Source organism: Athene cunicularia, assembly GCF_003259725.1.
Source record: "Athene cunicularia isolate RWA chromosome 2 unlocalized genomic scaffold, athCun1 chr2_part1, whole genome shotgun sequence".
Taxonomy (NCBI): Eukaryota; Metazoa; Chordata; class Aves; order Strigiformes; family Strigidae; genus Athene; species Athene cunicularia.
The window spans coordinates 38,659,131-38,670,480 of NW_020799095.1; the positions used below are offsets into that span (position 1 = coordinate 38,659,131).

The 11,350-nt window shown below is 38.6% G+C and overlaps 1 protein-coding gene across 7 annotated transcripts in view; it reads left to right on the forward strand.

Annotated features, from left to right (window-relative positions):
- Positions 1 to 4,461: 4,461 nt before the first annotated feature.
- Positions 4,462 to 11,350, forward strand: part of CREM (cAMP responsive element modulator) — a 26,150-nt gene continuing 19,261 nt past the window's right edge. Inside the window, exons 1-2 of one of the 7 annotated variants that reach the window (XM_026841728.1) lie at positions 4,462 to 4,830; positions 5,491 to 5,614. In XM_026841728.1, coding sequence (XP_026697529.1) covers positions 4,790 to 4,830; positions 5,491 to 5,614 — 165 coding nt within the window. In that variant the 5' untranslated portion in view covers positions 4,462 to 4,789. Of the gene's footprint in view, positions 4,831 to 5,490; positions 5,615 to 11,350 lie in introns of those variants that run through there. The other 6 variants (XM_026841724.1, XM_026841726.1, XM_026841727.1 and 3 more) reach the window with 6 other exon arrangements.

The window sequence follows — 11,350 nt, forward strand, 5'->3', positions numbered from 1 at the left end:
GCCCGCCTCCCTCGCCCGACACGGCCCTGTAGGGCAACCCCGGTACATCTCCGGGAAGGGGGGCGTGCGGAGCACTTGCTCCGCTCCGTTACCGCCCGGTGGCCGGGGTGCCCGCCGGGCCCTGGCAGGCTGCGGCTCGGACCCTTCCTCCGGGGCGAGGCTCGGGAGGGAGACCGGCTCGACTGGGCTGTAGGCTGTCCGGCGAGGGAGGGGACGGGGCAGCGTGCCTCCCTGCTGCGATCAGAGGGCCCCGGGACGGCAGGTCCTTGGGGCCTCCGAGGTGCGGCCTCGGCTGCCGGCGGGGTGCCCTGGCGGAGGGGAGAGCGCGACCGGGGGCGGGTGCCAGGCGGGTTTTTCCCCGAAGGCCATTACGCCTGATTATGTCCTTGCCCATAGAGTTTTCCAAGCTGGGACAGGAAAACTGGTGGGAGAGGATCACAGTGGCCTTCTCGAGCCCTAGATCTTGCTTAAAGTTTGAGGGGTTTTGTCTGCATCCACTACTGCCGTGTCAGCATCTTGCTTGGTGTAGTTAAACGATTACGCAGGTATTGACACTTAAATGATCCTCTGACATGGAGAGGCTGGTTGGACATCTTTAAACGGGGACCGTGTGTCTTCACAGCGGACAGTACTGTCTTGTCAGATTTATCGAGGTCGCAGATGCATAGTGATGGGTAACATGCTTGTGCTTACAGTAATGGCAGGTTGGGTTTTTACATTTCTTTTTTTTAGGGTTTTGTTAAGATATTCTGTGAAGAAAAAGATGAGGAAGAATGCGAGGAAACACACTAGAGTTTAGGAGACACGAGAAACTTAGTATTGTGCTGATACTGAAAACTTAACAGAAGGATTGTACTTTCAGATTCTGGTCTGTTGTGCTGTTGCTCATTTTATCTGACTGCTGTGACCACCTTGACAGCTGGTGTGCTTCACAAAGCAGGGTAGTAAAACAGATTATAGACTTAATGCTTGAAAACACAATGCCCTTCTGAAACTAGTGCATTCTGAGAGTTTCCACGCTCACTGTGCGGTCATCAATAAATAAAATAGGTGTCTGCAAATTCACATCCTTGCTTTAGTAACTTCCCTGTGAATGAAAGCTGTAAAGATATTTGAAGCAAGGGCTGAAATATTTCTTAGCCCCTTTCAATTTCCTTTGTAATAAGTCATCTCTGTAAACAGTCTCTGATGTATAAAGTATTGTTGAAATAAAGAAGTTGGCTTTAAAATGTCTCTGGGTATTTAATCAGACAGTCACAGGTTTCCAGTTATGCACAGTAGTGTACTGATTTGCCTATGCAGTTTAATTTCACCAACAGACAAATATTTATATTAATAGTCAATGATGTAATTGTAAAACAACAGTATTGGGGAGGAGTGAAAGGATTTTTTGTGCTCTTTATTACACAAGCACACATCTTGAGAGGGATCCTTCACCTTTCACCTATAGACAAAAATATAAAAGGTTCACACTTTCAGCTGTAAATAATTTCCAGTTTTCTAGGTCACCAGGGCAATGTTTTCTGTTAGCTGCTACTGTCAGTATTGTCCCATCAGGGATCCTGCTGCTATCAGTTCAAGAAGCTGTTAATGTGCACTGTATACATCTTAATCATTGTTTACCTGGTACTGACCTACTGTATGTTAGTCTTAGTGATTGTAGTAAATGCATACTAATATATATTGAAATGCTACTAGCTAGTTAACAGTTAAACCTTCTGCCAGATCCTGAAGATTTCTTTGCTGTTTTGTAGGAAGAACCGGTATCTTTGCCTATGTTATAGAAAGACATTTTTTCCCTCTTTTTTTATGGGAGGGGAGAGGTATGACTTGTTTATAAATTAAAAAATTTAGACTAATATTTAAAATTACTCTTCAGTGATAGCAAGCAACAAGGTGGAAAATGTAAGAAGTGAATGTATTAATACTTGAATATAAGACTAAAAAGCTTGTATATAATTAATCATACAATGAAGAAAAACGTTATACAATTTTAAACAGGATCTAAGACCATATATAAAACTGTTTGCTTGGGTTTCCTTTAAAATAGGAGGATGGTAATGTAAACTTCAAAGTGTGATGTGTACTACTACTGATACACTTTTATAAAGGATTTTAAGTGCTTGGCAGAAGATTTTTCTTCTTTCTTACTTTGAAACAAAAGCAACAAATATGTTAGACTTTGTGCTTTAGACTGATTTAGTGTAATAAATGTGAAATCTTTATGTTGGTAGTTTCTGGATTGGATTAATTTTCTTACTACAGACCACACTACTGATGTTTAAAAAAAAAACCAAAAAAACACAAGCAAAGAAACAAAACCCCCCAAAGCCCCAAACACCTTAGTTAGGATCTTGCTCTGTGGGGTTTTTGTAGCTCGTTAAAAACAGTATGATTTATTCATGGTAAAATGATATATAATACAGAACATAGAAAACCTGTGCAGCTAAGGTTATAGGAATCTGAGAGCTTCAGAATATACTAAAGATGGTGAAAACCTGGACTGGACTGTGAAGTTCACGAGTTCCTTAGCTCAAGCCCACGTGAAGTGATGTGGCCCTGTGTAGCTATCACATTTCTAACCCTGTGGGCTCAAATGACTGCAACTGACCTTCACCTGTAAATTTAGTAATCCCCTATGTTTGTGTCTACCAAAAATTTATAGTCTTGTAACATGTCTGAATGATGATACTAATGTGCTGCATTTTGTCTTTAGTCACCTTTCTCATTGAAGTTTTATGCCAAGGTACCTAGTGTATCTTTTAAAATTACTTATGTCCTTTGTTACTTTTGTTTCAGTCTTGTAGGCTATAGTTAGGTCTTTATATTTGGACAGCATTTTTAGTCAAGTCACTGTTTACAAACATACTAGAATTATCAGATTGTCAAAAAAGGTGGGTTTTAGCTTATTTAGAAAGAGTATTTTCCTGTGTTCTAGGGTGACAGTTGCATTTTATGGCAGTCAAAAAAAGCTAATTAAAAACAGTATACAAACTTTCAGATTTTGTTCCACTGCTAAAGATTTAAAATAGAAAATAATATGTGCTGTCGCATATACACCATTATACACAATTATAGATGGAAAAATCTATTTAAATTCTTGAGTTTATGTATGTCAAGTCTTAACTGTATTTGTCATTTCACTGGCATGTATAATACTTGTTGTTCTTATTTAACATAGATAATTAAATAATACAGTCCTTTCTACTATGTTTTGTAAAATACTAGTAATAACTTTTTGTTAGATTTTCTGTTGTGCTGATGCTCTTTTCATAGCTATTTGCTAACTCAGTTCCTGGAGCACAGCAGATGAAAAGACTTTGGGGAGAAAAATCCTGATAAAGTCGTAAAAATAAACAATTTCATAGTGATCTGCAATCAGTGAAAAATTAAGTTAAAGTTTAGAAAGTAAACTATTTTTTCACAACATTAAAAGTGGCTTTTTTCCAGGTAAAACTTCTATGGAATGCATTCAGTGGGAATAAAAGTACTTGTGTTTTTTTTCCAGCAGTAGGTTGTCTGTGACAGATGGCTTTGGATAAGAAAATACTTCAGGGCCTGTATAAAGTGAATTAATTCTGACTATATTTTCCGTCTTTAGGAAGAGATTGCAATTAATATGTTGCCAGTACCTACCTGTTATTTAATCTGCCTTGGTGTGTGAGCTAGTCTGAAACTTATGGAGGCATTCTTACATGAATCAGAGTTTTCATGTTTGAGACTCTATGGATGGTCCTAGTTTACTAAGGAGGAACATTTTCCCCCTACTTTATTATTATTATTATAATGATGAATGCCTATATAAAACTGGAGTGGTTTAATAAGATGAAAGTTATGGTGGCAAGCTTGGTGAAAACATTCTCCTTGGACATGGTCACTTTTGGTGAATTTCAGAAGATCCTTTATTAGGTTATATCTAGAGAAAACAGTAATTAGTGGTAAGTAATAAGACTGGAACGTAGAAAGATTTTAGGTGTAAAATGTCTCCTTATGAATCTAATATGAATTGATACTGGCATGTTGTATGTAACTTCTATTGGCAGAATGACTAATGTTAACCCATAAAATCTTAAGATGTGTACAGCTTGGCTACCACTAGCAGTATTACTGTTAAGTCTGGTCAGTAGAATACCCTTGGAGGAATAGAAAATAGAAATATGCTTCTCTGTATCATTTGACTGGGGTTCTTTTCATGTTTTCATGCCTTTATTCTAGGTAAAAAGGGTGATTTGGTTATTTAAAATTATTTATTCTCAAATATTGTGGAATATTCTGTAAAGTAGTGCTGCAGAAGGAGTTGGGTTTACATTTAATTTGATTTCATGTAGTTAACTTTTAACATGTGGGACTAAATTCAGAAGCCTCAGAGTCAGACATGTAGCAGACTACCTCTTATTCCTCTCTAAGTGTAAGACATGAGAAGAAACTACAGTTAACTATCAACCAGTTGAAATAGTTGAACTTCGAGTTCAGACAGGCTTGCCATCCCCTAGTCACGGTAACTGAACCCAAGAAGTGAGATTTGCTGCGTCTTAAATCCCACAACCGCAATCATGTCTTGCTTTTCCAGCCTCAATTCCTTGTGTAAGTAAGGTGTAGAGGGGAGCATACCCATAGGGCATCCTGCCTGCCTCTGCCTGACCCTATCCTGTCTCTGTTCTGTTAACTGTCCTGTTACCATGGCAGTGTTTGTGACGACCTGTTCAGTGTTGCACCTTCAGTGCAGGGTTTGGTAGGAAAGGGAGCCAAAGAGAGCCGAGCTCTTGTTTTAATACCTGCACCTTCCATTATGACTAAGCATGCCAAGAGATACAGAAAAGCAGGTGTCAGGTAATTGCATTTTTATATAGCAGATATATTTGGAAGTTTTCTCTATGGAGTTTAAACTCATAGTTTAAATTGAGGATCAGGTTGTTGCTTACTCCTCTATGAAATTTACACTACTTTTAAACCTGCAAAACGAGTAGAATCGTTGTGGGTCTCGAGCTGCGAGTAGTTTACAGACAATTCAAGTGCAGATCCCAGCTGGGGGTTAGTATCTCAGGAAGTTCCAGGGGGCTGTAGCAGCACACGTCTGTTGGTCATCTTGAGCCTTGTCCAGTAGGAGACGTGAGGCACGAGGGGCCTGCTGTGGGGCAGCGCTGGCGGGTCGCTCTGGAGGGCTGCATGCCCAGCCCCGCTGTCAACACTGCACAGGACCCCAGGACTCTGTGCTTGTCCCTCCCCTGAGAACCATTTCCAGAACTGCCCCTCCTTGCAGTTTTTCAAAGTACTTGTTTTAGAGCTCCTGGCTATACGAATGAATATTTTTAATATGGGGAAATGGGAAGGAAGGACTTAGTTCACCTGATAGTTTTGAGAGAAATCTGTTTATTTCCTATTAGTTGTCTGCTCCAAATATAAAATAGTGTGGAACTACTATTTTCTCCCTAAGTGCTTGATATACCTTCCTGTACTGCATTATTTAGATGTGTATGTACTTACTTTTAGACAGATGACCATGGAAATGGTTGTATCACAACAGGATGACAGTGCAGTGGATTCTGTGCCAAAGAGAGATACTGGTCTCCTTCAGAATCAGCCAGGCCAAAGTCAGATTTCCCCAGGATCTGAGGTAAGTTGAAATGTGGAAAGATTATAAGAATCAATAAAGTGATATTCAGAACTGTTAAGATTTTAAAATTATCAACTTGTATGGAGTTCTCCTGTTCTGTAAGTCTTGTTATTAATTAGGAAAAATATAGCAAAGGTATACTGAAAACTGTGCCTGTGGTATTTAACAAAGGGCTAGTATAACATCAGGACTGTTAAAAGCTAACACTTTCAGGAGAAATTTTTTTTTCCACTTATCCAAGATGATTATGTTATGGAGATGGGAATAGGGTCTTAAAGAGTGGAGGTGGCTGCAAAATCAAATGTAGCTAAAACATGTCTGTATCTTGAAGATGCATTGTACAACAAAAATTAAAAATTAATAAAAATATCCATGCTTCTTCCGTAGTTCAAATCTTTGTACAGAATATGTTTTGTCTTCTTGCAAGTACACTTTTAATGTATGCTTGTTTTGTTTCATCCCTGTGCATCCAATGACAGTGTCTGGAGTTCTGAAAATACGCTTTAAATGTTTCATATGGTAGTTGTACTTCAATTCTTCTTTGTTAGTTAACAAAGATGACATAGCAATAATTCTCAAACATTAAAAATGTGCACTGAAATGTTCAGTATTTGAGAGAAATAGTGATCTTGCCAGAACTAAGATTTATAGCTTCAGGAAGCTATATAGACCCCTTAGAAGGATCTTCAAAAACCCTTTGTGAAATAAAGGAACTGATTAAAAAAAATATCTTACAGAATTTCTTCTTCATTGGAAGTTAGAAGTTACTTGGTAAGATTTGCTGCTGTGCATCTGGTATGTTAGATACTTGATTTACATTATAGGAATATTTTCAAGACTGAATGCAGCTGCTTTTTGTCAGGTCTTCAGACACAAAGTAGACTGCAAAGTATTTATGCATGCTTATTTGTTGGTTTTGTTACTTCTGTCATTTGTTGTGGTTTTGATACCTGTGCATTGAGAACAGTTTGTTTGGTTTTTCTTTTAGAATGGAGCATGAAACCAAGAATTTTATTTGGTTTGCTCCATTGATGTCATCCTGTTATTTCTTCTTTCTTTGATAGTTCAGTTCAAATTTTGTTTTGTAACTTCATAGGATGCTTTACATGTAAAATTGTACAATAGTCTCTGAAAGAAAATATTTGTGAGTTCTGTCACTTGAGATTTTTGATGTTCATCTAGAGACAAAGCTGTTACTAATGCTGTAGGAGGGATTCTGCTGGGTCTCCAGGGAAAACACTATATTTTTCTCTGTTTAATGCTTGAGTACTGTGTGTGAAGGTTCAGTCATACCAGGCATGGGTCTCAGGTCTTTCCTCATAAAGTACTGGTGGATCTCGGTCAGTTAACACTAAAATGAAATGCATGTCAGTTTGAAGGCTCAGGATAACAGTCTTGAGTTCACATCTGGGAGTCCCTCTTTTAGGTCAGATGGCCTAGAGACCCGGTCTGGGAGTCAATGTCCCTCTCCTGGGCCATCCAGAAAAGTGAGGTTGATGCAGCTGTGCCACTCTGTGAAAAACAGCGAAGCTGAGAGGCCTCCAGCTGACAGGCCTGTCACCTCAGCTGCCGGGCAGGGCTGCGACCTGGCTGGCTGCTTCTGAGCTGCTGCTGCCCAGGGCCTGCAGGTCATGCCACCACCCTCCTTGCATGTGGCAGCTGGGAGTCTGTGCCTGCGCATTTCTCTTGCTTAACAGACCCTGACAGAAAGCTTATTGCTGAAAGGCCTTATTGTGACACTTCTTTGGCTTAAGATGAGCAGGACTTAATTTTCTGTTCCTACATGGGCAAGCTCAGGTGAGACCTTTGTCATGATAAGGGTTAGAGTGGATTGTGAGAAGTTAGCAAATGGCAGGGGCATTGTGTGGGATATGTCTGCTTTTGCTGGTATGGGATGGGAAACTTGGGGCGTTTCTGAGGAATTCATGACTGTTCTGCTTGTCCAGCTTCTCTGTATTTTGACTATTACAGAAGGGCACAGATAGCTCCTTCCCCCTCTTTGGCCTCTGGAGGAGTGTGGTTAACAGAAGACAACCACTTAAAGGGACTGAAAGTGACAACTTCCAATCATCTTTCCTACTATTTTTTTCCCAATCTGCAGAAATATGAGAAAATAATGACTTGATTCTTACAGAGGTGAAATACCTAGTCACTGAAACTGAGGGCTGCTTTTCAGACATCTCTGTGGGGTTTTTGTTTGGGTTTTTTTAACCAAATATTTCCCAACCTTGGTTTTGTACAGTCAGAAGTAAAGCGTTTTAATACACTGTCTTTCAATATGCAATTTATATTTTTCTCAGTGTTATCAAAGAATTGCAGAATGGTTGAGATTGTCAGGGACCTCTTGAGATCATCTAGTCCAACCTCCCTTCACAATCAGGGTCAGCCAGAGCAGGTTGCCCAGGACCATGTCTAGCTGGGTTGTGAATATCTCCAAGGATGGAGTCTCTACAGCCTCTCTGGGCACCTGTGCCAGCATTTGACTGCCCTTACAGTAAAAAAGGTTTGGTTTTTTAATGTTCAGATGGAATGTTGTGGGTTTTAATTTGCTTGTTTTTTTGTGTAAGTATGACTTCAGACAGAGAATGACTAGCAAAATGCTGAGGAATACAACAGTATTTGGGGGTTTGTGTGTGGTTTTGGTGGGTATTTCCCTCTTCTGGAGTTTAGGCTTTTTAAAGAAATACCTGCCATTTAGGTCTGAAAAGGCAGACAAGGTATTCAATAAAATGATAATCTCTAGAGGGCAGACTCTTGTTTTGTACTGAATCATTCTTAATGTCTCCCATGGTGGGAGGCAGGGGAGACATTAAGAATGTCTGGGTTGGAGCATTATAGTGTGATGAGATTACCTCCAATGCTAAGGAGGACCTATTGTACGTTATCAGTAGAGAAAAGATAGAGGTTTGGTGGGTTTTTTTTCTCTAGCTTGTGTGATAGCTATTGCTATATACTACTGCAGTTTTTTGGTGATGAAAGTAAAATTACTTTTTCTGCAAAAGCAAATGCTAGAAAATTAGAAACTAGCAAAAAGGAGATGCATCTGTCATGTATTGAGGCAAAATTGACAATTTCTATTTTTAAATGGTCATTTAAAAAATAAAATTAATGTAGAATAAGATTGCATTTATAGTTTTATTTCTTGCATCCCTCAGTTTTAGCCAGTTAATGAATTTACACAGTATTGTTTTGATAATCCAGACACCAAAAGAATTAGGTAGGAAAATACTAATTTGTAAAAACTTTGGAGGTTATCTTCAGAAGCTATTGGAAGTGTACACAACACCTGTACAGAAGCTTGATGCCTTTTCTCAGGGACGAACAAAGGTGCAAGGTGGAAAATTATCAACCTGTTTTGAAATAGGCTCCACATATTCTCTCACATGCACAGATCATATATAGGGCTGTTCTTAAAAGGAAGTTAATTTGCATTGAAATATTCTGATGAAGTTGACGATAGTCAAGCTTGTATCTTGGAACAGTTACATCTGCATTGGTATTCAAAGAGAAAGTAGAGGTACTATTTGCAGGATTTCTAGAGGCTGTAATGTATTCTGTGTTGCCCTGTGCTCAGCTACACTAAATATAACTACAAAAATGTAAGAGGAATGTGTGCATTTTTGGCATTGGCTTTGGAACTGGCCAAAACTTCTCTGTCTTCAGCTTTTCCTTATAGAGGCTGCTTGGTGCCTATGTGTGGTGAGTCCTTTGCTCTTTTATTAGGTGAACACAGGAAGGGTTTGCCTTTTTTCCTTTTCCAAGAAGTCCTTGCAGCATGTAGATTCTACAGCAAGGACAGAAATCCGATGCTTTGCACTGCATACTTCATATCAGCAATGTTTGACGTATAGGGGGTTGAAAGTGAATGTAATCTTTGTAGGGAAAAGTTCTCTGACCTTGGGTGACAAGAGTATGTACATCCACAGTATAACTGTACAGATAGGCACTATATCTTGAAGTCAGATGTGTAACCTCTTTCTCTGAAAGCATGTGTGCCTCAGTATGAAGGTAGTTCATGGTCTTTTTTGCTGTCTACTTTTCCCTCTTGAAAGAGGGAGCAATTTTATTTCCAAACATATGAAGTATGGGACCACAGTGCTATAACAGAATGCATGGTTGATATATGTTGAAGCTATTGCACTTGACTGTTGCATGCCTAAGAGAACAGAACCCAAAAGGGCATTACAACACCTGAAGTCTCTTTGCCATTGCGAGGGACATAACCCTTACACTGTTTAACCAAGCCCTTAATGTGTTAAGGTTCCCTTTACTCTCCATGTTACTGAGTTGCTTCTGTGGTGTTCGGTCATCATGCCAGACAGCCCTTGCAGATGCTAAAGGTAGCATTGCTTGTCACTTGTCAGAAAATAATTTTTTTTGCCATGTCTGTTTCAGTCAGCGTTTATGCATGATAACATCAAAAGGTTCTAGTATTTTGGTTAACGCAGGAATATTCATTTTGAAAACAATGCAGAGGGAAATGTGAATTGAAATAGTTTTAATAATTTCTGGTATTTATTAAAGAGATGCATAATATGATGTTGGAAAGGCTTTTTCAGCCTTAGTTCTAGAAAACAAACCTAATACCAAAGAATCAAAGACATTTTTATAAAGTTCATAGGTTACACATTGTGTAACCTTTGGATATTTGTGGAAACTCAGCAAACAGTGATCAAATCAAACTGAGCTTTTTAAAATAGATATAAATGAACAAACAAATCATTTTTGATCCAGTTTTAAAATACTACCATTTTCCCTTCCCTCTACCCTACCTCTCCTTTTAATCTCTTACCTGAACTAATGGGAACAAAACGTGATATTGTAAGGTTTAGTCTAAAAGTGTTAGCTGAGTGTTATCCTTTTTTTTTTCTGTGTGGTTGGTTATACTAAAGAGGCAGCTTGTAAATGAATGTAGTGTTTCTTAATCTTGAGTACTGGATTACTTCCTGATTGTATGTGTCTGACCCATTGTGTACTGAAAACAAACTCATGAACTGTTCACCTTGTACTGTTTTGTGTGCGTTGTACTTAGAAAGTTCTTTCTGATACAGAGAGTAGTGTATCAGATAGCTCTCACAAAGATAGTAGTAGATCCAAAGGTTTGGTGAAATTGCCTTTGTAATGTTCTGAGAAGTTAGCATGCTTTGTAAACTACTCCATGCTGTTTCTTTTGAAGCTTGGGTTTACGATGATGTCAGCTTTGACGCAAAATAGATCATGCTCTTCAGATCTTCAAGACTTTCTAGATGTAAATCTCAAATATCTGTTTCTGATAATAACATTAATATATGTTTATAGATTGGGAGGAAGGTTTATATGTCCTATTTACATATTGCCATTTAATGACTTTTAAAGGAATGATTGTTTCCATCTTGGGGTTAGAAATGCCCTCAATTGTTCCATTTCCCGAAAAGCAGTTCAGTTTCCTATAACAATCGAACAATTACATAGTGAATGTTGTCAAGATCCTGCCTCTGTTCCCTAGAAACATTGTTTCTTCAAGATAACTTGAGCCAACATCTGGTCTTTCTGATAGTTGTACATCTTAAGAGTAGTTAAAATTTTTCTCTTGCCTCAAGAAAGGAATGTTTCCCAGCAAGCAATGGCTTATGGATGAATGAAAGCTTCTTTAATATTTGGAATTTAAAAAACCTTCAGTGTGAATACAGAAGACTACATACATTACCTTTATTTTTTTATATATATATATATATATATATATATATATATATATAA